This window comes from Cnephaeus nilssonii (assembly GCF_951640355.1).
Source record: "Cnephaeus nilssonii genome assembly, chromosome: 15".
Classification (NCBI taxonomy): domain Eukaryota; kingdom Metazoa; phylum Chordata; class Mammalia; order Chiroptera; family Vespertilionidae; genus Cnephaeus; species Cnephaeus nilssonii.
This window is the reverse complement of record NC_137086.1, coordinates 64,148,598-64,174,170: the sequence shown is the minus strand read 5'-3', so window position 1 is coordinate 64,174,170 and position 25,573 is coordinate 64,148,598. Positions and strand designations below refer to the sequence as shown.

Here is a 25,573-nt window from a genome sequence, read left to right as displayed (position 1 = left end):
CTCACCTGCTTCACCATCTTGCCGCGGTTCCTGCTCTCGTTGGGGCCTGCAGCGTCTCCACTGCCACCCACTGCCAGCGCCATGTTGCTGACGCCTGCCGTGTTCCACGCTTCCCCTTGGTGGTCAGCACTCATCATAGCGAGTGGTCAAACTCCTGATCGAACTGCAGGTCGAGGGGACAATTTGCATATTAGGCTTTTATTATATAGGATTATTATTTACTAATTATTGCATTTTTCCATACAAACAACTGTAAACCTACTTTTGCCCCAACCTGTATTCAAAATACTAGGGGATTGTGAATCATCTTACCTAATAATAGACAAACATGTAAATTGACCATACCTCTCCTACGCCACCAGCCAATCAGGAATGATATGCAAATTAACCCAACAAAGATGGCGTTTAATTTGCATATACAGGGGCTGAGTGACGGGGGCGGGTGAGACACTTGCGTTGTCGCCATGGCGACAACGCAGGCGTTCTGCCCCACCCCGGGTCTCACAGGGCCTCTGGGCAGCATGGGAAGGTGGGGCTGGAGCGGAAAGAGGCGGCTCCCAGAGCGGAAAGGGGCTGCTCCGGGCCTGAGCGGAAAGGAAAGGAAAGCCCATTCAAGCACCAATCTTTGTGCATCGGGCTTCTAGTTTAGTAATTATAAATTATAACATGTTAGTTATATTGAAAATTAGTTCCAAAGATAATGCAATTGTGTGTATTTTTTTGCATAATTGAAACATTTCTTTTTACGTCAGCATAATTTTCCACTTTTTCTATGTCTTTAATGAAAACTTTTATTTACAGAAGAGGAAGAAGAAACTGAAGAAGCTGGATTGGATGACTGGGAAGCTATGGTCAGTGATGAGGAGAGAGAAAAAGGTGAATAGCTCATAAGCACTCGTTGATAAATCCAGTGGTTATTAGAGGTGTTTATATTTAAAGGAATAGTCTCCTGATAATGACTGCTATATGAGCATTCCCAAGGACAGAGTCCAGTTTTGCTCTCTCTGTTGCTATGGTTCCTAAATCCTCATGTGGATCCCATTTCATGAATAGGTGGTTTTTCAACTATTTGTAAGATAGTTGCCTGGGATTTAGAATACAGTTTTTCAGAGTGATAATGTTATAAATGGGGTTAAGTCATTAAAGCTAGCCTACAAAAAGCCCCTTTAACTTAAAATCTAATACAAAGACAATAGAAATAATAGTATATTTCCTAATCACTCTGAATAAAAAGTGTTTTTTTTTGTAATTTCTATCCTTTATTACTAAAATCAACTTTTTTTAGGTTTAATTCTGCTGGCTTTTTTCCTTTTTCAGATGGATATTTGTCTCGTGTTTTTCTATCTTTCCCCCCAAATACATATTTTTAAGATTATAAATTTTTCTTTAAGCATGGCTCTAGCAAAATTCTACAGGTACTGATATGTTGATTTTTCTAAATTTACATTTAGATATATGTTAATTTTACCTATGATTTATTTAAAAGTACATTTCTTAATTTACATAAGTAAGGATTTTCTAATTATCTTCTTGTTACTTCATTGGATCAGAGAACATACATAGTACTGTCCTTTGCAATGGGTTGAGAATTTACAACCTAGCAAATAGTTGATTATTGTAAATGTTTCATATGTGATTGGGTGTGCTTGGGTGTCTTGTTCACTGTGTTTAGTCAAGTTTGCTGATCATTTTGATTAAGTTTTTTATGTTGTTCTGAGTTTTTTCTGGTATGCTTTTTCTTTTACTAAGTGATGTGTTAAAATCTCTCACCATGATTGTAGATTGTCTATTTTTCCCCAAGTTCTGCCAACTCTTGCTTTCTATATTTTGATTTTATATATATTATTAGGTGAATACAGTCTACATCTTTCTGATGAATTGACTCTGACTGATATATTGTTTGTTTACATTGTATTTATTTTATGCTTTTTAAAATTCATTTTTAGTGATGCTTTTTGCCTTAACAGTCTACTTTATCTGATTTTAATTAATACAGTTCCACATGCTTTGATTTATGTGCTCTTTTTCTATATTTATTATTCTTTCTGTATCCTTAAACAGCCTATGGTTAATAGTTTTATATCCAGTTTGTCAGTCTTTATTTTTTACCTACTGCACTTAGCCCCTTATACCTAACACTTGTTGTAATTAATGAAATACAGTATATTGGTTTTATACTTATCTCACTAAATCCTTCTTATTTGTTTTGTCTGTGTGTTTCTTCTCTCCTTCTAACTGTACTTTAGATTGTTGGATTCTTTTTATTAGCATGTTTTCCTCCTTCTATTGGAAGTTGTGTACTTTTTCATTTACTTTTAGTGTTATCTAGAGACTTTTAACATGAACCTTTGAACTATCATTGTCTAATGTTACCATCTTCCCAGGCAATGCAAAGGCCACTGTATATATGAATAACATTTACTCAGTTCTCCATTTATATGTCATTGTTCTCATTTGTTTTAATTCTCTATTTTAAACCCCATAATACCATATTATTTTTTATAGTCAATGTTTATTTAAATTTACCTAAATTCTTAGCTTTTTGTTGGGCTTAATTTCTTCCTACTTCTTTGACCTTCCATTTGGGGTTATTTCTTCCTGCCAGAAGGACTACTTTTAGAATTTCCTTTAGTAGAAATCTATTAGTGAGACATTCCATTTTTGCTTTTCTAAAAAATATTTTTCTTAACTTCATTCTTAAAGGGTATATATACTGAGTGAGGAGTTCTTTGCTAAAATTTTATTTATTTAACCCTTTGAAAACATTACTCACTTGTCTTGGCTTTCATTATTTCTGTTGAGGATTCAACAGAAATAAATTTTTCATGTGTCTTCGGTTTTTAGCAGGTTAATTATGATATAGCAAGGGTTGATTTCTTCTCATTTATTCTGCCTGTAGAGCTTTATAAATGTATTGTTTTATATTTTTATCAGTTTTGCAATGTAATGAGCCATTCTTTCCCCTCAGGTATTCTAGTTATGACTAGATAGACCTTGTTACTGTATCGTTGCATTTTACTTTTTCCACTTTACTGTATTTTCCATCTTACTAAGTCTCCGTGGTTTATTCTAGTTGTTTGCTCGTTTTTAAATTTTTTAAATTTTTTTTTATTGATTTTAGATAGGGAGGAAGAGAGAAAGAGAAATATTGATTTGTTGTTCCACTTATTGGTGCATTCATTGGTTGATACTTTGTATGTGTTCTGACTGTGGATTGAACCCACAACTTTGTCATATCAGGACGATGCTCTAACCAGCTGAGCTACTCCACCAGGGTTAGATTATTTCTTCTGATCTATCTTCTGATTCATTAATTTTCTGCTCGGGCTATTTTTCTCTCCTGTATATTTCAGTTTTAGAATTTCTACTTAACTAATAGTTTTATTTAAAAAAAAATTTAATCTTATCTTTTGTTCCCTGGATGTTAAAAATGTAGTCATTTTTTAATTTTGGCTTTATGACTTCAGTGGAAGCCCTCTGGGTATGCTGGCTTTCCTCCTGTGAATTGTTTTCTCATGTGGTTTATTTTTATATATTTTTATAATATACTAGAGACCCGGTGCACGAAATTCATGCACTGGGAGGGGGGTGTCCCTCAGCCCAGCCTGTACCCTCTCCAATCTGGGACATCCCTCTTACAATCCGGGACTGCTGGTTCCCAACTGCTACCAGCCTGATCACCCCCTAACAACTCCCTTACCAGCCCGATTGCCCCCATCTGCCCTCTTCTGCCGGCCATCTTTGAACACATGGGGATGGCCACCTTTTGTGTGGGCGTGAGGGTCAATTTGCATATCATCTCTATTATATAGGATAGGTATTATACTTGTAAAAGTATAAAAATAATTTGTGGTCAAGGATTTTTTTTTTCACCCTCCAAAAAAAATGTCTTTGTACATCTACTAGTAGTGAACTAGGGAATAATAAAACACTAGTTAATTATTCCAAATGTAGAATTCAGAGAAGCTAGAAGTGTTCTGCTAAGAATGAGGGGGAGGTTCTGTTTAATTCCTATTCATCCTTGCTGGTAGGGTGCAGTTTTTCAGGCTTTACCTCACAGTAAGGATGTTATCTAGTGTTCATCTACCTTGCCTTCTCTGAATCCTTGGTAGGCCTGAATTCCCAATGCCCCTAATCACTAAGGGGCTAGAAAGCACTGCTCAGCCTTTGAGCTGACTTCTCCAGAATTCTGCACATAAACCCCAGGGGAGAGAAATACCAAGTATTGTGTTCGTCATCCTGGGTTTCTGTCCTCTTATATCCTAGCTTAGTAATGTCTTTTTAATTTGCTTATGTATGAATTAATGCTTTACATTTTCACTGTTAAACAGCAGTCTTTATTGTAGCATGTGGGCAAAGACTTGTTTGGAATTAAAGATATAATGTGCCTTATTTGTCTTCAAGGTTTCTATTATGTTGATGGAATCTCATTTTTAATTTTCATTTACTATAAAATCTCTTGTTTTTCTGAAAGAAGGAAATACAGTGCATATAGAAGTAAAAGAAAACCCTGAGGCAGAGGAGGAGGAGGAGGAAGAGGAAGAAGAGGAAGAAGAAGAGAGTGAAGATGAAGAAGAAGAAAGTGAAAGCAGTGAAGGTGAAGAAGAGGAAGAAAAGGTGTTAGATGAGAAAGATTCGGGGAAAACATTAGTTAAAAAGCCAAGTAAAGAATTGAGCTCAGAATCTGAATATGACTCTGACGATGATCGAACTAAAGAAGAAAGAGCTTATGACAAAGCAAAACGGAGGATTGAGGTATTTATTGTTCCCTTTCTCTTTGCTCCTTTCCTCCGCAGTCCTCCTCTGTGGTCCTTAGAACTGCATTCTACAACAGAGGCTTTTATTTAACAGCACTTTTAAAAATATAGTCACAGAATAGTATTTTATCCAGTTTCTGTAAGTCAAGACAATAGTAGATCTGACACTGTTCTAACCAAAAGACCCCAGTCCCTTACCCAAGTCAGAACAGTGACTGCTTCATCATGCTTTTCTTGTGTTCTCAGAATTTTAATGTGCTCTTCAAGTGATGGTTTCTAGGTATGCAGAGGTATTCTGAGCTTATGCCCTCTACTTACAAACATTAGTTAAGTGTCTGTGTTGCATATTTAAGTTAGTCAGTGTGAGGCATCTGATCACGTAAGTTTGAATCTGGTGGGTTAATGAGGCTTCTCTTTATTAAAGTGCACATACCTAGGAGACTTACTCTATTTTTTCTACTTAATTCAGCAGATTTCAAGAGATAGTTTTCTTAAATTATGTCAGCTTGGCATAAACAACACACTAAAAACTATTTTAGTTTGCTTGAAGAGGCTAAGACTAAAAACTAGCTTAGCTTTATCTTTTCATGAATAATTATAATTAAAAAAATTTTAATACGTTTATATCAGTTTTTGCTGTTTTCTTCTGTAAAGTCTTGATAGGTATACATTTCTGAATTTCAAAAGGGCTAATATTGTAAATTGGGCTTTCTTAACACCGGCGCTATTGACATTTTTTTGGCCAGGTAATTTTTATATATATATTAGAGGCCCAGTGCATGAAATTCGTGCACTGGGGTGGGGGGGGGGGGTGGTGGTGGTGGTCCCCTCAGCCCAGCCTGCACCCTCTCCAATCGGGGACCCCTTAGGGGATGTCCGACTGCCAACGCAGAAATTAGGCCTAAACTGGCAGTCAGATGTCCCTCTCACAATCCAGGACCACTGGCTCCTAACTGCTCACCTGCCTGCTGGCCTGATCGCCCCTAACCACCTCTGCCTGCCTGATCGCCCCTAACTGCCCTCCCCTGCTGGCCTGATTGCCCCTAACCACCTGCCCCTGCCGGCCTGATCACCTCTAACCGCCTCTGCCCCGCCACCATGGCTTTGTCCAGAAGGATGTCCGGAAGACGTCCAGTCTAATTAGTATATTACCCTTTTATTAGTATATATATTTTTAAATATAGAGCAACCAGCTCACTTCTGCGCCTCTCATAGTTTTTTTTTTTTTTAATATATATACACTGAGTGAATAATCTGGCCACTCAGTGTATAGCCTATATAATAAAAGGCTAATATGCAAATTGTCCCCTCAACCAGGAGTTTGACCAGTAGGCAGGCTGGCCAACTGCCCATGTCCCCTTTCCCTGGCCAGGCTGGCTGGACTCCACCCATGCACGAATTCATGCACCGGGCCTCTAATTATACACACACACACACACACACACACACACACACACACACACTCTCTCTCTGAGTGGCCAGATTATATACCTTTTTTCACATAACAATATGCTATGGACCTCTGAGCTTAACACATTTTTAAGCAGCTTTGTTGAGATATGCTTTACAAACCACCAAATTAATCTGTTTTAAGTGTACAATTCAATGATATTTTGTAAATTTACAGTTGTGCAACCAACACACCTTAACTTTGGAGTATTTTCATTACCTTCAAAAGATTCCTTGTGCCAATTCAGTCATTCCCCATTCTTAGCCCCAGACAGCTACTAATATACTTTGTCTCTATAGATAACTTTTCTGGAAATTTCATAAAAATTCACTTCTATAATATGTGGTCTTTTGTGCCTGGCTTTTTCACTTTGTTTCTTCATGTGGTAGTTATATCAGTACTTTGTTCCCTTTAATTGCCAAGTAGTGTTTTGTTGTATAAATATGTCATATATTATTGTCCATTCACCAGTTAAAGGACATTTGAGTTGTTTCGACTTTTTGGCTATTGAGAATGGTATAGTATTGTTATACGTATTTTCTTATGAGTCTTTACATGAAAATGTGTTTTTATTTCTTTTGGATATATTCCTACAAGTGAAATTGTTGAATCTTATGGTAGATTTCTATTTAACTGCCAAAGTATTTTCCATAATGGCTATACAATTATAGATTATCCCAGTTGAGGGTTCTAACTTCTTTACATTCTCGCTAGTAGTTTTGATTGTTTGTCTTTTCAATTTTAGCCATTCTAGTGGATGTGAAATAGTTTGTCTTACTGTGGTTTTAAATTACACTTCCATGATCTTGAGCATTTCTTCATGTGCTATTTGCCATTACTATGCCTTTATGGTGAAATGTCAATTCAAATTTTTAAATTTTGTAATTTGACTTTTTATTATTGAACTAGAGGCCCAGTGCATGATTCAATCATGCACGTGTAGGGTCCCCTACACGCTTTCGATCACGGGGGAGCTGGGTGCCTGTCTGCCGGTGCACCAGGCCTTTCAGAAGCCTCCGGGGCGGTGGAGACTTCTGAAAGGCCTGGTGCCTGAGCGGACAGGCACCCAGCTCCCACGCTTTTGCTTTTGATCGCTGGTGCACCAGGCCTTTCAGAAGCCTCCAGCGCGGCGGAGGCTTCTGAAAGGCCTGGTTCCTGAGTGGACAGGCACCCAGCTCCCATGCTTTTGCTTTTGATTGCGGGGGAGCTGGGTGCCTGTCCGCTGGTGCATCAGGCCTTTCGGAAGCCTCCGCCACGCCCCAGCTCCCCTGCTTTTGATGGTCCGCGGCAGGACGTGAGCTCGCTGCCCAAGAGGCCCCTTCTGTGCTGCAGCACAGCCATGGCGCAGACGCTGAGCTCGAGCCGCCGCTGGTGATGCGAGCTCAGCGTCCCGCCGGCCCAATCGGCCCCCCCGGCCACCCCGAGTCCCGCCCCCCCCCGCGCCTCCTGGCCAATCACTGGCATAGCGAAGGTATGGTCAATTTGCATATTTGTCTATTATTAGGTAGGATTGCAAGAGTTATTTTTTTCTCATGTTTTTACCCATTAGTTGTTAAATAATCTTTTTCTTTATTGATTTTTAGAAAGGAAGGGAGAGGGAGAGAAGGAAAAAGAGGAAGGTAGGGAGGGAGGGAGGGAGAGGAGAGAGAAAAACAAATCATTTTGAAAGTGGCACATCATAGGCTGCCTCCTGCATGTCCCCTACCGGGGATTGAGCCTGTACTGTAGACATGGGCTCTGGAACAACCCCTCCTCCCATGCCCAGGATGACACCCAACCAACTGAGCCACACCATCAAATCTTTAATTAAAATCAAAAGTGATATTTCCACTATTTTATTATTATTGTTTGTTTTGCTTCTTTCTGTTTCTTGGTTCTATGAGATCTATGATGATCAGAGTAGAGACAGAAGGTACTACTATCTCAGTCTGGTTCTATCTGTTGTTCTGAATGGTCAATTTCATTGTTTTGGTGATATCATCATCAACATTTTTGGAGACAGACCCACAGACCCACGGGCTAATATTGGGGGCCAGGGCAGATGTGGCACTGACTACCCGACTAGGGCTGAACTTCAGCAGCATGGTGGAGGTGGCTGTGGGATGAACACAGATTCCAGATGACCAAAGAAAGTTCACCTAGGCCTCTGCCTTTTTGTTTTTTAATAGTTCTTTTGAAGTGCATAATTTAAAAATTTTCATAACGTCTAGTTCATCAAATTTTTCTTTTGCTTCTGGTGTTGTATTGAAGAAATCTTTGTCTAACCCAAGGTCATAAATATTTTGTCCTGTTTTCTTCTAAAAAATTTATACTTCTGGTTTCTTATATTTTTAGCTTTATGATTTGTTTTAAGGTAATCTTTATCTGTAATGTTAGGTAAGGGATTAAACTCACTCTTCATGAAAGTAATCAACATCATTGGTTATCCACTGAATTGCTTTGGCATCTTTGACAAATCAGTTGATTGGGAATGTGAGGTTTTATTTTTTGGATCTTGAGTTTTGTTTCATTCATCTATTTATTTGTTCTTGTGCCAATACCACAGTGTCTTGGTTACTTTATTTTTATAGTAAACTAGAGGCCCGGTGCACGAAATTAGTGCATGGGGAGAGGGGGGTTGTCCCTCAGCCCATCCTGTACCCTCTCCAATCTGGGACATCCCTCTTAGAATCTAGGACTGCTGGCTCCATACTGCTCGCCTGCCTGCCTTCCTGATTGCCCCTAACTGCTTCTGCCTGCCAGCCTGATCACCCCCTAACCATTCCCCTGCCAGCCTGATTGATGCTTAACTGCTCCCCTGCCAGCCCGATTGCCCCTAAACTGCCCTCCCCTGCAGGCCTGTTCCCCCCCAACTGCTCTCCCCTGCAGGCCTGGGTCCCCCCGCAACTGCCCTTCCCTGCAGGCCGGTCGCCCCCAACTTCCCTCCTCTGCCGGCCTGGTCACCCCTAACTGCCCTCCCCTGCAGGCTTGATCGCCCCCAACTGCCCTCCCTTGCAGGCCTGGTCCCCCCCAACTGCTCTCCCCTCTTGGCCTGATCACCCACAACTGCCCTCCCTTGCAGGCCTGGTCCCTCCCAACAGCCTTCCCCTGCTGGCCATCTTGTGTGTTGGAGTGATGGTCAATTTGCATATTACTCTTTTATTAGATAGGCTAGAGGCCTGGTACACAGGTCGGTGCCAGCTGGTTTGCCCTGAAGGGTGTCTAGGATCAGGGTGGGGGTTCCCTTGGGGTGTGGGGCGGTCTGGGCACGGGGCCTGTGGTGGTTTGCAGGCCGGCCACGCCCCCCGGCTACCCAAGCGGAGGCCCTGGTATGTGGGATTTATTTATCTTCTATAATTGAAACTTTGTAGCCTTGAGCGGAGGCCAGGGCAGGCCAGGGTGGGCGGAAAGCTTGGCTTCCTCCATCGCCAGGGGCAACCCAAGCCTCTGGCTGGTTCCAGCTCCATGGCTGCCGCCATTTTGTTGGGATTTATTTATCTTCTATAATTGAAACTTTGTAGCCTTGAGCGGAGGCCAGGGCAGGCCAGGGCGGGCGGAAAGCTTGGCTTCCTCCATTGCCAGGGGAAACCCAAGCCTCCTGCTCTCTTTAGCTCTGTGGCCGCTGCCACATTTGTTGGGTTAATTTGCATACTCGCTCCTGATTGGCTGGTGGGCGTGGCTGGTGGGTGTAGGGGATGTTCGGTCATTTGCATGTTTCTGTTTTATTAGACAGGATTTTTAAATTGGTAAATTTAATCTTCCAGTGCTATTCTTTCAATATTCTTTTGGCTATTCTAGGTCACTTGCTTTTTCAAATAAATTTTAGGGTCAGCTTGTCAGTTTCTGCAAAAAGCAGACAGATTTTGACATAGAGTGTGTTGAATTTATAAATCAGTTTTAGGGAAAATTATCTTAATAATATTGAATCTTCTAATCCATGGAATTAGGCTGTTTCTTCATTTATTTAGAGCTTTTGAACTTTCTTTTAGCAGTTTTACTTAGTTTTCAGAGTAAAAAATTTGTCACTTTGTTAAATTTGTTACTATTTTATTGTTTTTGCTGTTATTGTGAATAGGGTCATTATTTTATAAAATTTTCATTGCTAATGTAATTAAATACAATTGATTTTTGTTGATTAATCTTGTATCCTGCATCTGTACTTAATTTTTCTTATTCTAATAATTTTTCAAGGATTCTTAGAATTTTCTTTAATTAGTGTCATGTTGCCTATCAAAGGAAAATTTTAATTCTTCACTTTCAATCTCATTGTTGCTTATATCTTTTTCTTGCCTGATTTCCCTGGCTAGAACAGTGCATTGTTGGAATAGAATACTTGCCTTGTTTCCAGTCTTTGGGAGGAAAGCATTCAGATCTTAAACATTAACTATGATGTTAACTGTGATGTTAGGTAAATACCCTTGATCAATTTGAGGAAATTCTTTCTTTTCCTAGTTTGTTGAGGTTTTCTCTCTTGAATGGGTGATGGATGCCTTTTGTTTGTCTATTGAGATGGTGTTTTTCCTTCTCAGTATTAATTATGATGTAGTACATCAATTGGTATTCAAATGTAAAACCAACCTTGTATTCCTGGAACAAATTCTACTTGATCTTGGTACATAATCCTCTTTATGTATTACTGGATTTGGTTTGTAATATTTTGTTGAGGATTTTGTGATACCCATGAGTGATATTTGTCAATAGTTTTCTTGTCATATAATTGTTTGTCTGGCTTTGGTGTCAGTTTAATATTAGCCTCCTAGGATTAGGTGGCAAGTGTTCCTTCTCTGTTTTCTGTAAGAGTTTGTGAGGTATTATATTATTTACAGTTTTAAATGTTTGGTAGAATTTACTAATAAAGCTCTTTTTATGGGAAGGTTTTATGATTACTAATTCAGTTTCTTTACTTATTTGTCATTTCCTTTTTCAACTTGTTATACTCAGTAATTTTTGTCTTTCTGATAAGTATTGTGTTTTAAGTGTGAACATAAAGTTGTTCATAGTATCCTACAATCCTTAAAAGTTTCTGTAAAGTCAATAGTGGTGCCTCTCTGTTGATTCTGATTTTGGTTATTTGTGTCTCCTTTCTTTTGTCCCCATGGTCTAGCTAAAGATTTTCCATCTTTTTGATGTTTCAAGACCCAATTTTTGGTGTCATTAAATTTTCTCTATTTTTCTGTTTTCTCTTTAATTGATTTAAAAAATTTTTTTCTTTATTATTTCCTTCCTTTAGTTTTGGTTTAGTTTTCTCATTTGCTAATTTCTTAGGATGATAACTGAAATTATTGATTTAAGACTTTTCTTCTTTCCTAATACTATATAGACATTTAAAAATACAAATTTCCCTCTACGTACTGCTTTAGCTGAATCCTATAAATTTTGGTATGTTGTACTTTTGTTTTTTTCTGTACAAAATATTTTCTAACTTCCTTTACTGTTTCCTTCTTCACCCAGGTGTTATTTAGAAATACATTGTCATAATTTAAAATGTTTGTGGATTTCGTTATTTTCCTTCTGTTGTTAATGCTAAATTTTGATTATTGTGGTTGGAAAACACACTTTGTATAGTGTCTGTCATGTAAAAATAATTAAAGATGACTTATCCCTTAGGCTTAGCATTTGGTCTCTTCTGGAAAATGTTTCTTATGCACTAAGGAAGAACGTGGATTCTGCTGTTGGTGGGTCTGGTGTTTAGTTAGGTCAGTTTGGTAGATGATGGTGTTCAAATTTTCTGTATACTTGCTCATTTTATGTGTAGTTTTTTTATGTGTAGTTTTTCTATCCTTTTTTTAAAAAAAATTATATTTTATTGATTTTTTTACAGAGAGGAAGGGAGGGGAATAGAAAGTTAGAAATATTGATGAGAGGGAAACATCGATCAGCTGCCTCCTACACACCCCCTATTGGGGATATGCCCACAACCAAGGTACATGCCCTTGATTGGAATCGATCCTGGGACCCTTCAGTCCTCAGGCTGACACTCTATCCACAGAGTCAAACCAGTCAGGGCTCTATTCTTTTTTGAAAGTGGGTTATTGAAGTTCCTAAATTTATTGGTAAATTGCATATCTTAATAGCATTTTTGGGGGGCTGGTCTGGTATTCATATAGCTGATCCAGCTGTTTTGTATTTACCATTTGCATGGTCTTTTTTAGTCTCTCCACTTTCTACCTATTTGTGGCTTTGAATCTAAAGTGTCTCTTGATGACAGCATGTAGGTGAATCTTGCTGTTTTATTTAGTCACACAATCTGCCTTTATGACTATTTAATTGATTCACATTTAAAGTTATTTTGAATATGGTTGGATTTTCTCCCTTTTGGCTATTTTTTTAAATATACTGTATGGTTTTGCTATCTTTTTTTTAAAGTTATTTTCTTTTTTTTACAAAAAAGAATAGTATATTGATTTTTAGAGAGAGAGGAAGGCAAAGGGAGAGAGAAACACTGATGTGAGCGTGCAACATTGCCCTATTGGGGATCGACCCCGCAACCCCGGCATGTTCTCTTGACTGGTAACAGAACCGGCAGCCACCTGGTGTAGGGGTCCATGCCCAATCCACTGAGCGACACTGGCCAGGGGTTAAGTTATTTTCGTAATGGTTGCTTTAGGCATTATAATATGTATCTTACCTACTTCAGATTATTAGCAGTTTAATTCTGGTAAAATACAGAGATTTTTTTCCAATATAGATCCATTCTTTCCACTTTTCTTTGCACCGTTATTGTTACATCTATATATATAAAAGCCTGAAGCGACTATTACGACTGAATGACCGGAAGGACCTGTCATCCAGTCACTATGACGCGCACTGATCATCAGGGGCCAGATGCTCAATGTAGTAGCTGCCCCCTGGTGGTCAGTGCGCTCCTACAGCCAACCTCCCATGGCTGGCCAACCTCCCGTGACCCCTCCTTCTGGCCAGCTGGTCAACCTCCCGAGGCCCCTCCCCCCATCCTGCTGGCCCCCCATAGGCCTAAATTGCTGGCCATTCCAAGGGACCGACCGGTGCATGAATTCGTGCACCAGGCCTTTAGTATTTATGTTTATAAATGTCCTAAACCCAGTAAAACAGTGTTATTAATGTTTTATTTGACCATTTATCCTTTAAAGGAATTAAGAGAAGAAAGGAGAAAAATACATTTAAAGCATCTTAATATTAATCTAAATATTAACATATCTGGTATTCCTCATTTCTTCATATGGATTGTTTCTGCCTGTCATTTTTTCTAGTATAGCTCTAGCCCCTCCTTCAACTTGCCTTTGTGCTCTTTAGTGATATTTATTACATCTTTATACAGGTTGGGACAAATGTAGGCTTAGAATTGTTCATATGGAAAATAATAATTAGTGACTAATAATATAAGAATAAACTGTTTTACATACAACTATAAACCTACTTTTGCCCCACTCTGTACATTACAAGCTCAACCATACAATTTTAGAATTATTATTTTGTGAAGTTATCTTTTATTTATTTATTTATTTATTTATTTATTTTTAATATATTTTATTGATTTTTCACAGAGAGGAAGTTAGAGGGATAGAGAGTTAGAAACATGGATGAGAGAGAAACATCGATCAGCCGCCTCCCGCACACCCCCCACTGGGGACGCGCCCGCAACCAAGGCACATGCCCCTGACCGGAATCGAACCTGGGACCCTTCAGTCCGAAGGCCGACGCTCTAGCCACTTAGCCAAACCGGTTTCGGCTGAAGTTATCTTTTAAATCAGTTAAGGAAGAAAACAAATAGATACATTTTTACTGTTTTTTACATTTACTATATAATGACAGTTGCCATTGCTCTTTTTTTCTTATGTGGCTTTGGCTTTGAGTTACCATCTGGTATGGCTTCATTTCAGCCTAATGAACTTCCTGTGGTATTTCTATTTTTCAGCACTCTGATCTTCCAGCAGTGAGTTTTCTCATTATTTTTAAATTTGGGATTTATTTACTTCACCTTTTTTTAAGGATAATATTGCTGCATACAGAATTTTTGCTTGACAATTTGTTTTTTTCTTCTGTTTAGCTCTTTGATATGTCATCTCATTGCCTTCTGGCCTGTGTTGTTTCTGACAAAGATTAAGCTATTAACCCTTTGCACTCGCTTGCTTTTTTTCCCAATTCCTTTATTCTACTCAGGATTTAATTTTTTAAATGCCCCAGATTTTACAAAGCGCGGCAGTACAATAAAAAACTGGAGTTTCTTTTCATACAAACTTATTTATTTGGATTTTTTTATATTTCAAATTATTGATACATTCAAAGAGTATAAAAAGAGCTGCTACCGATGCTAACCATGTCGAGTCACACTCGACATCCGAGTGCAAAAAGTTAATCTTATTTGAGCTTCCTTATAAACAGTGAGTGGTTTTTCTCTTGCTGTCAGGATTTTCTTTTTGACTTTGGCTTTTAACAATTTAATTATGATGTGTCTTGGTGTGGATATCTTTGTAATTATTCTACTTGGAATTTATTGAGCTTTTTAGATGTGTAGATTAATGTTTTTCATCAAAATTTGGAAGTTTTTTGCCATTATTTATTCAAATCTTTTTTCTCTATTTCTCTGTCTCCTCTCCTTCTGGGACTCATTTTATATGCACATTTGTTTGCTTGAGGGTGTCCCACACGTCTGTTAAGGCTGTCTGTGTTCTTCTTCACCCCCACACACTTTTCTTAACTGTTCAAGTTCTCTGATTGCCTCCCCGCCCCCCATTAGTTTATATCTACTGTTGAGACACTCTAGTGAATTTTTAAATTTGCTAGTGAATTTTTAAATTCCAGAATTTTCATGTGTTTTCCTATAATTTACTAGAGGCCCGATGCACGAAGATTCGTGCAAGAACGGGCCTTCCTCCCCTGGCTGCCGGCACCGCCTTCGCTCGGCCCGGAGCCACTTTGCTCCGGCCCTGAGCTGCCTTTCCGCCTTGCCATGCTGCCCAGAGGCCCGGAGTGGCTGGGGTGGTGTGGAAGGCAGGTGTCACGCCCCGGCCGCTTGGCACCTGCATATGCAAATCAACCCACCATGTTTGTTGGGTTAATTTGCATACTCACTCCTCATTGGCTGGTGGGTGTTGTGAAGGTATGGTCAATTTGCATCTTTCTTTTTTATTAGTGTAGATATTTCTTAGTACAGTACTCTCTTTTGATGATTCATTCTTTGCCTTTACACAGGTTCTCTTTAGTCTTTTGAGCGTATTCATAATAGTTGCTTTCAAGTCTTTTTCTGCCAAGTCCAAAATTTGGGTCGCTCGGACCCAGATTCAGTTGACCACTTTTTCCTCTGTGGTCAACATTACACACACACACACACACATCACATTTCCCTGTTTCTTTGTATGTCTTATAAATTTTTGTTGACAAGTGGGCATTTCAGAGAATATATTATAGCAAATCTGAATTCTGTTCACTCCTTACAAATTGGTTATTTTGGCTGTTTCTGTTTATTTGCTTTTAGTAAATCATGTGGACTAATTCTGTAAAGTCTTTTGCTTTCTTCTCAGTTTTTGGTTCATTTTAAAATTCTTGTTTTTATTGTTAAGCCTGGCTTTCTTAGCCTTGCATGTAGGTTAGCTTATTTTAGTTGTCAGCCACATGATTGGTCAGTTTATTAGTTCACCCTGGATTTTACTTCATGCATTTGCAAGGCTTGTTGTTGAGTCAGGAACTGATAACTCACTAAGGATCTCTCTGGTCTCTGCTGTCAGCCTTTCCCAGAAGCACAGCCTCTGGACCACCAGCAATAAGTACCGTATTTTCCGGCGTATAAGACGACGTTTTAACCCAGGAAAATCTTCTCAAAAGTCGGGGGTCGTCTTATACGCCAGGTGTCATCTTATAGGGCGGGTATATCCCAAACTCTGTATTTTAACTGGAAAAGTTGGGGGTCGTCTTATACGCTCAGTCGTCTTATACGCCGGAAAATACGGTAGATCTTATCATTGCCTACTTTTGTGTGCCTTCTTCCACAGACCTCCCTGTTAAATTTCTGACTGATCTTCCAGGACATCTCTTGCTTCCCCATTATAGAGACCTTAGTCTAGTTGTGATTTTAGTTTTATCTCTTTGTTTGCCACTGAGATCTCTGTGATTTTTGACAATGCTCTAAGGCAGGGATGGGGAACGTCCAGCCCGTGGGCTGTATAAGGCCTGCGAAATCATTTGCTCTGGCCCTGCCAAGGCATTAAGGATGAGTTAATTAAATGTTTAACCAAATATAGCAGGCTAACTTTCAAGTTGCTAATTTTGTATGGCCTGTTAATGATGTTATAAATATCCAAATGGCCCTTGGCAGAGAAAAGGTTCCCCACCCCTGCTCTGAGGCATGGAATTCCCTGCCCCCCTCTCTCACACCACTTCTACTCTATGGCGCAGGGGGGTGAGCAGTGGGGTGCAGCTCTAGACTAAAACTGCACAGGCTTCTGTTGCTCTTACTGATTTGATGGTCAGTAGATTTTCTTGAATTAAATGTTTCTCAATTTATTTGCCTTTGATCAATTTCTAGAGTCCTTAAGTGGTTGTTTTGACTATTTTATCCAGTTTTGTTTTTGGGGAGAGGATTTGCCGAGTTCCTCATTCCATATTCAAGAAGTCCTGCCTTTAAAACCACATATAGTATTTAATTTTGTAGAAGGATTCTGTGTTAAGTTGGTATTGATCTGCTTGGTCTGCTATAACAAAATACCACAGACCGGTGGTTTAAACCAGTGGTTACCAACCTTTCAGACCTCACGGACCACCGTTTTAGACAACAGAAGTTTATGTCCTGACAGTTCTTGACTTGAAGTTCAAGTCTTGAAGTTCAAGATCGAAATGTCAGCATGCTTGTTGAGGGCTCTCTTCCTGGCTTGCAGACGGTTGCCTCGCACTGCGTTCTCATGTGGCCTTTCCCCTGAGTGTACTCAGAGAGAGATTGATTTTTTATTTCTCTTCCTCTTACAAGGATACTAGACCTATCAGATTACAGCTCCACCCTTATGACCTCATTTAATCTTAATTACATCCTTTAAGGCCCTCTCTCCAAATAGTCAAATTTGGGGGGTAGGGCTTAAGTCTATGAATTTGGGAGAGATATATTTCAGTTCATGACAAACTTCACAGTTCTCAAACCTTGCTACATACTATCATTGTCTCAAATTCCCCTCACACTTCTGAGTAATTAGTTCCGTTGTAGATAGGGGTCTCTACAACAGGAATCTATGCAACCAGATAGGTATCATCAGCCTGGGTGTGGGGAACACTCTTTAAGAAATCCCTCAAATAAATTAAGTGGTTACTAATTTTCACTTATAAACAACTAGAGGCCCGGTGCACAAAATTCGTGCATGGGGGGGGGTGTCCCTCAGCCCAGCCTGCACCCTCTCCAATCTGGGACCCCTCGAGGGATGTCCGACTGCCCGTTTAGGCCCAATCTCGGTAGGATTAGGCCTAAACGGGCAGTCGGACATCCCTCTCACAATCCAGGACTGCTGGCTCCCAACTGCTCGCCTGCCTGCCTTCCTGATTGCCCCTAACCTCTTCTGCCTGCCAGCCTGATCACCCCCTAACCACTCCCCTGCCAGCCAGATTGATGCCTAACTGTTCCCCTGCCAGCCTGTTTGCCCCTAACTGCCCTCCCCTGCAGGCCTGGACCCCTCCAACTGCTCTCCCCTGCAGGCCTGGGTCCCCCCGCAACTGCCCTTCCCTGCAGGCCCGGTTGCCCCCAACTTCCCTCCTCTGCCGGCCTGGTCACCCCTAACTGCCCTTCCCTGCAGGCTTGATCGCCCACAACTGCCCTCCCTTGAAGGACTGTTCCCTCCCAACTGCCCTCCCCTGCTGGCCTGATTGCCCACAACTGCCCTCCCTTGCTGGCCTGACCACCCACAACTGCCCTCCACTGCTGGCCTGGTCTCTCCCAACTGCCCTCCCTTGCTGGCCATCTTGTGGTGGCCATCTTGTGTCCACATGGGGGCAGCCATCTTTGACCACATGGGGGCAGCCATCTTGTGGGTTGGAGTGATGGTCAATTTGCATATTACTCTTTTATTAGATAGGATAGAGGCCTGCTGCACTGTTGCACGGGTGGGGGCCAGCTGGGTTGCCCTGAAGGGTGTCCTGGATCAGGGTGGGGGTTCCCTTGGGGCTTGGGGTGGCCTGAGCGAGGGGTCTGTGGTGGTTTGCAGGCTGGCCATTCTCCCCCCTCCCCCCGCGCCCCCCCCCCCCCCCCCCCCCGGTGACCCAAGTGGAGGCTCTGGTATCTGGGATTTATTTAACTTCTATAATTGAAACTTTGTAGCCTTGAGCAGAGATTTGGGCCGGCCAGGGTGTGCAGGAAGCTTGGCTTCCTCTATCGCCGGGGGCAACTGAAGCTTCCTGCTCTCTCCAGCTCCGTGGATGCCGCCATTTTTGTTGGGATTTATTTATCCTCTATAATTGAAACTTTGTAGCCTTGAGCAGAGGCCTGGGCTGGCCAGGGTGTGCAGGAAGCTTGGCTTCCTCCATTGCCGGAGAAACCCAAGCCTCCTGCTCACTCCGTGGCCACAGCCATCTTGGTTGTGTTAATTTGCATACTCACTCCTGATTGGCTGGTGGGTGTGGCTTGTGGGTGTAGTAGAGGTTTGGTCAATTTGCATATTACTCTTTTATTAGATAGGATACTGCAGTGAACAATCACTACTAGACACCTGCATCTCTGTGTACTTGTCCTGTCATTGCTTCAGGACAAATATTGAGAGGTAGAATTTCCAGGTTAAAATCGATACTATATTGCTTTTCAGAAAATTTTAACACTTCACCAAGTATGGGAAAGGGGGCATTTTCACCCAAATCAATCCTAAGATCACAGTGTTTGCATTCTAGCAGTATGTACTGTGAAGCTCCTTTGTTAGTAAATACTCGCATGTCACTTTGACATTTTAAAATTTTTTCCTCCACTTTCTACAGAAAGATCCCAGTGTCTAGTGGTAGAAATGAAAGTAAAGAGTTCCTACAAAAATGGTTTTTAGATGGAAATAGTGTTGTAAGTGATACTTCAGAGTCCAGATGAAAGTCTTACCTCATTTGAGTGGCAGCTTTGTTGTGCTTAAAAGGTTATCATTTGAAAGAAGTGCTGGGCTCTCAGAAATGAAGTGTTTAGGTAATTAAATGCTGCAGAAAATACATTGTGGTTCAAGGACAGACTTTCTCATGCCCAGTCACACATTAGGAAGGTAGGAAATGCCATTGGGAGGCTTATGTAAACTTCTAACTGGTAGGTTTTATAATGTTTGCACATTGGACAAAGTTTTGAAATAAATGGTTTTAGAACTCTGAAGTTCTAAAGAGATATTTAGGATGCAAGAACATACCTCTTTTTATATAACCCCCACATAAGTTAGAGGTTGTAGTGTATAGTAAATGTGACAGGAAGATCAATTTCTTTTCTGTTCATTCTATTCCATTAAGTTAGCCATGTGCAAAAGTGTCTCGAAATTTGAGCCAACACCTCACATCAAGCTTATTCATATTAACAGTTCTACTCTGAAACCTGAAAGCTACTCTGACGAGGTTTATTCTTATCCAAAGGTACTGTGATGGAAATTAGATTGTAAAGCTCACCTTGTAAAATGCAGTTACATGTAGTTAAATCAGGAAAGAACTTGAATGAGGTTGTGGCGTTCTCTTGCCAAGGCAAAAGGAAAATAATGATTAGGTTTGAAATGTTATTTCTGAGATTTTTTTTTCCTTCCTAGAAACGGCGACTTGAACATAGTAAAAATGTAAATACGGAAAAACTGAGAGCCCCTGTTATTTGTGTACTTGGACATGTGGACACAGGGAAGACAAAAATTCTAGATAAGGTAAGAAAGTGCTGTTATGCATTGATACAACTTTTAAAACAAATGAATGATGCCTTATGAAAAGTTAATACAGACCATGGCACATATATGCATTCTCGTTACAATAAATATGTTAACACTTCCTTATCACGTTTGCTTCCTTTTGCATTTTGAAATACAAATCTGAATCTGCTGTCTTGCCCCAGCTCCGTCACACACATGTACAGGATGGTGAAGCAGGTGGTATCACACAGCAAATTGGCGCCACCAATGTTCCCCTTGAAGCTATTAATGAACAGACTAAGATGATTAAAAATGTAAGTAGACTGTATCTCATATGTTTTAATCTCTAAAAAGATGTAAGCTATTTTCAAAGAGAAAAAAATAACAGAATAGTATAACAGACCTATATGCTCACCATTCATAATTAGTATGTATGCTATTTAGTCCTATTTTGCTTCAGATCTTTCTTAAGCAATAAAACATTAGATAACATAGGACCCATCATATTCCATTTCCTTCCCTCTTACTCCAGGAGACCACTATTCTGAAGTTAGTATAGCCTTCCCCTCCATGTTTTAACATTTTTACCACCTATCTCCATGGTTCAAAATAGAGTTCTGCCCTGGCCAGTGTATCTCTCAGTGGTTAGAGCGATGGCTGTGCATTGAAGGGTCTCAGGTTCAATTCCTGGTCAAGGGCGCGTGCGTACTTGGGTTGCAGGTTCGATACTTGGCCCTGGTTGGGGCTCGTGCGGTAGGCAACTATTCGATGTGTCTCTCTCACATTGATATGATGTTTCTCCTTCTCTCTCCCTCTCCCGCCCTCCCTCCCTTTCATACTCTCTCTAAAAATCAATGGGAAAAATATCCTCGGATGAGGATTAACAACAAAAAAAATTTTTTTGAATTCCCTCCCCCATCAAATTATATATCAGATTAATTACATATATGTATTTTACCTTCCTTATTTTCTCTGTACTGGAGATATTTCATCTACTTATGCTGCCTATAACACAATAAAGATCATATAAGATTAATGTAAAGCTTAATGAATCATGATTAATGCAGACACCCTTTGTGTCACCGATGTTAGGAGAACGGAGTTTTGCCAGTTCCCTCAGAAGCACTCTAGTCAAAGTCTTCTTTCCCCTTTCTAAAGTTACCTCTAGCTTTTATTGTGTTAGTGGTCGCAGGATGTTGATATTCCAGTCCCTTCAACCCATGCTTATTGGATTACTTGTAGAGAAACTCTGCTTAATCTACTGCTTTGTTACTATGTGTAGGAAAGGCAAAATAAGCATCTGATACTTTACCAGCGTTCAAAATAGTGACCAATTTGGCTTGGTTTTGTATTATAAACTCTTGGATTTAAACTTATTTACTGTGCTTTAATCCATTTCAGTTATATTGTGCTGAGATAGTTCCATCTTTGCCCTGTGGTTGGCTCCTGAGTATCTTTGATACAATTCTGGTAGTCTTATTGGTCTTTTGTTGCATCCAGGCAGTCTGGTGTAGCATAATGTTCCAGACTTTTCTTATATATAATTCTGTCCAGACCTGCAACTGCACCTTGCAAATAATTCCCCAGTTCCATTGTCACAGAGCAGGTCAAATTGGTAAATTTAGAACTGAGAAGTAATAAATAACTGACACACACAGCATATATTATTACATTTCAGTATCATCTCCCTTTGTCCCTTAATTAGTCTTAGTTTAGTGTGTAGTCTGTCTCTCCAGTGTTTGTTTTGTGTGCTTGTGTTTTATGAAGCTTGTTTTCTGGCAGATTCCTAAGGAAGAAATAATGGCAATAATGTTCTTTGAGTTTTTTGAATATTGAAGAGTTACTTTGTGGCCATCAGTTGGCTACATACAAAATGCTTGGTTCACATTTTCTTTCCTTAAGTATCTTAAGTTACTGCAGTTTCTTCTCCCATAAAGTATTGCCCTTCAGGTTTGATCATAGCTGGTTTTCATCTTCTTATAAGTTACGTGGTCTTTTTTCATTTTGGTGTTGCTTCTGGGTCAGTTTTCCAGTTGCGGCATCTTTCATTTCCGTATGCACTTCAAAGTCTTCAGTTTAGGACAGTTTTTTTGAATTATAGTTTTTCAAATTTGTAATTTACTTTTGTTATATTTTACCTGATATTTCTATGTCATTGGGGAATTTATTCCACCAGTTTTCAAAATACACTTAACAGCTTATTCCACCAGTTGCCAGGTCTTGAAATTGAAGCATATGGTGATCCCTCCTTTGGAAAATCTGCTGCTTGAAACTGCTGTTTGCAATTCTCTGCTATTTTTAGATAGTCCCTTGCTCTGTAAGTCAACTTTGTTATTTTTAGACAGTCTCTTATTCTGTAAAATATAACTTTGTTTTTTAGCTTGAATAATAGAAAAGATAAAACTTTAGGGGCTGGTATGCTGATACTAATGCCAGGTGTCTGTATAGATATGATATGTACTCAAGGTTACAAGTTGTCTGTATAGATATGACAGGTGTTTGTTAGATATGATATATACTCAAGGTTACAAATTGTCTGTAAAAATAACTTACACAAGGACCTGAAAAGATATAAAAAGAGAATGCTTCCTCCTTTGCGTGTTTAGAATTTGACAGAGGTCATCTGCTCTGAACCTGCGTGCAATAAAGATGATTCCTAACTAATTGGCTCATTAAGGCGTCTTGTCCAGCTTGCTGATTTTCAATACAACAAAATCTGATGTTATATTGGAACATAGTTGAAGAGCATGACTTTTATTAGGCCTGCATTAAAGTTCTCCGGATGTTCATATGACAGTTATAAATGTTTGTATTCCAGATGCTGAAGTGGAAATGATTATGGTGCTCAGTGAGTGTTGATTCAGGATCACCAGGATGCAAATTTGAAATTTTTTATATTTGATTCATTCTTTTAAACTAGGTCAGGAGATAAGATTTTGAAAAAATCATTTGAAGATTGTCAAAAAGTATAGATAAAGTAAAAACTGTTTTGTGTGTGTCAGAGAGATTTATTGGTCAGTGCTACTTATTGGCTTAAGAGAATGTCCCTCAGGCCCCTTGTAATTCGTCCCTTCATTTACTCTTTACTATTTTAGGTTGATGTGGTACATTTTATTTAACATATACTTGGGATATTTTTCAGAGTTTAGAATTGCTTTAAAATTGGACCAGAGAAATTTTCCAGACTTTGAGAACTTCTTTTTACGTGTCAGCTTTTTATAATCACTCTCAGATGATCATTCTGTCATTTATTGCTTATACTCTGTTCAGAGAATATTAACAAAGGGAATGTTTTCTTCCTTTTTTTGGTTTTTATTTGTTTGTTAATCCTCACCTGAGGATATTTTTTCCATTGATCTTTTAGAGAGGGAGGAAGGGAAAGGAGAGACATTTATCTGAGAAATATCTATCAGTTGCCCCCCACACATACCCTGAAGGGGAATCGAACCTGCAACCTGCCACCTTTTCATGTATGGGATGATGCTCTAACCACTGAGAACACCAGCCAGGGTGGGAATATTTACTTATTTTTGTTTTTTCTGCAAAACTCCTTTTGATACTATTGAAAATATTAACTGTTATGCTTTGCTGGTTGACTTACTGTTTTCAAAATAGATCATTTAGAAAAGGAAGTGTTGATAGTTTCAAGTTTTCATGGCAAACTAATTGTTTGTAAATACACTGTTATTGTTTTGATTTCCCTAAGCTCTCCATCTTCCCCATCTTTTCTAGTTTGACCGAGAGAACCTACGGATTCCAGGAATGCTGATTATTGATACCCCTGGGCATGAGTCTTTCAGGTAAGAGCACATTGAGTCTTTTGTCATCAAGCAAACTGCTGGAAACCTTGAGTCTGAAAGTTCAGTCAGTGAAGTCTGACTCATCCTGAATCGTTGGGTAGTATTTTGAGATTTGTGGTTTCTACTACAGATCTCTTGCTACTTATCTCTGATAACTACCAATCCTCCTCTGTGCCACACTGATTTTATTTGGCTACTTGTTTTTTTTTAAATTTTATTTTAATCCTCATCCAAGGACAATTTTTCCATTGATTTCTAGAGACAGTAAAAGGGAGGAAGGAAAGGTGGGTGGTGGGGGGGTAGAGATACACATCGATTGGTTGCCTCCCGCATTCACCCCTACTGGGGCTGGGGAACCTGCAACCGAGGTACATGCCCTTGACCTAGAATTGAAACAGAGACCCTTTGGTCCAAGGGCTGATACTATAACCCTGGAGCAAACTGGCCAGGGCTACATACTCATTATTTTTAGAGAGAAGCCTTTTTTACTGGAAGAACAAATCCTAATACATTCCTGGTCTATCTCCTGTGAGACCCATTGCAGGTGGAATTTTATCTTGTACCCTCTTGGCCATATTCCTTAGCGCAAAAAAAAACCTTCATCAGTAAAATTGGCAGAAATATTGGAGTTACTTTGGGAACTAACTCATTCCAGCTGGTGTCAGATATGTGTTTGGAAAGAGAAGGGCTAATGAATGGCACTTGAATTTAATGCATGTACTTCATTTTGTTCTTTTGTTTAGGTTTTACAAAGAAATTAAAATTTTAAGTTTCTTTAAGTAAAATTTTATTTCAAGATTTCTATTTATGCATCTTTTTTCTTCTTTTCAACAGTAATCTGAGAAACAGAGGCAGCTCTCTTTGTGATATTGCCATTTTAGTTGTTGATATCATGCATGGTTTGGAGCCCCAGACAATTGAATCTATTAACCTTCTGAAATCTAAAAAATGTCCCTTCATTGTTGCACTCAATAAGGTAAGCTCTGCTTCTGAAAAATTAAATTGTAAAAATATGCTTCTGTCTTAGCTGGTTTGGCTCAGTGGATAGAGCATCGGCCTGTGGACTGAAATGTCCTGGGTTCGAATCCAGTTAAGGGCACATGCCCGGGTTTCAGGCTCGATTCCCAGTGGAGGGCGTGCAGGAGACAGCCGATCAATGATTCTGTCTCATCATTGATGTTTCTATCTCTCTCTCCCTCTCCCGTCCTCTCTGAAACCAATAAATATATATTTTAAAAATGCTTCTTTTATTTTAGTATAACTTTCATGTAATAATCTCCTCATGGTAAGTTCAAAATGAACGACAAATTTATACACACGCACACATAACCACCACCATTCAGAATATAGACCATTTCCGTATTCCCAGAACATTCCCTCATGTTATTCTACAGTCAGTCTGCCCCTTCTCCAACCCCTAGCAGAGACTGATCTGCCACTATAAACTAGTCTGCCTGTTCTAGAAATTCAGGTTAAAGGAATTATGTGTAATCTTTTCATTCTGGCATTTTTCATTATTTATGTTATTATAGAATTATCCATGTTGTTGCATATCTCATAGGTTGTTCCTTTTTATTTCTGAGTAACATTTTATTATCTGAATAATACCACACTTTATTTACCCATTGAAGGACATTTGGATTAGTCCTATTTTAGGTTACTTATTAATGAAGCAGCTGCGAACATTTGTACACAAGAATTGCTGGGTCATATGGTTTATGTATGTTCAGCTTTGTGAGAGAATGACACATTTTTCCCAAAGGGATGTACCAGTTTTTTACATTTTAAGCT

At 39.5% G+C, this 25,573-nt stretch overlaps 1 protein-coding gene across 2 annotated transcripts in view; it reads left to right on the top strand.

The window, feature by feature from the left end:
* The window catches only part of EIF5B (eukaryotic translation initiation factor 5B), a 71,527-nt gene that overhangs the window by 29,933 nt on the left and 16,021 nt on the right, over nucleotides 1-25,573 (top strand). Inside the window, exons 9-14 of one of the 2 annotated variants that reach the window (XM_079792368.1) lie at nucleotides 802-876; nucleotides 4,478-4,755; nucleotides 19,893-20,000; nucleotides 20,186-20,296; nucleotides 23,715-23,782; nucleotides 24,617-24,758. In XM_079792368.1, the coding sequence (XP_079648494.1) occupies nucleotides 802-876; nucleotides 4,478-4,755; nucleotides 19,893-20,000; nucleotides 20,186-20,296; nucleotides 23,715-23,782; nucleotides 24,617-24,758 (782 nt within the window). Of the gene's footprint in view, nucleotides 1-801; nucleotides 877-4,474; nucleotides 4,756-19,892; nucleotides 20,001-20,185; nucleotides 20,297-23,714; nucleotides 23,783-24,616; nucleotides 24,759-25,573 lie in introns of both variants that reach the window. The other variant, XM_079792367.1, reaches the window with a different exon arrangement.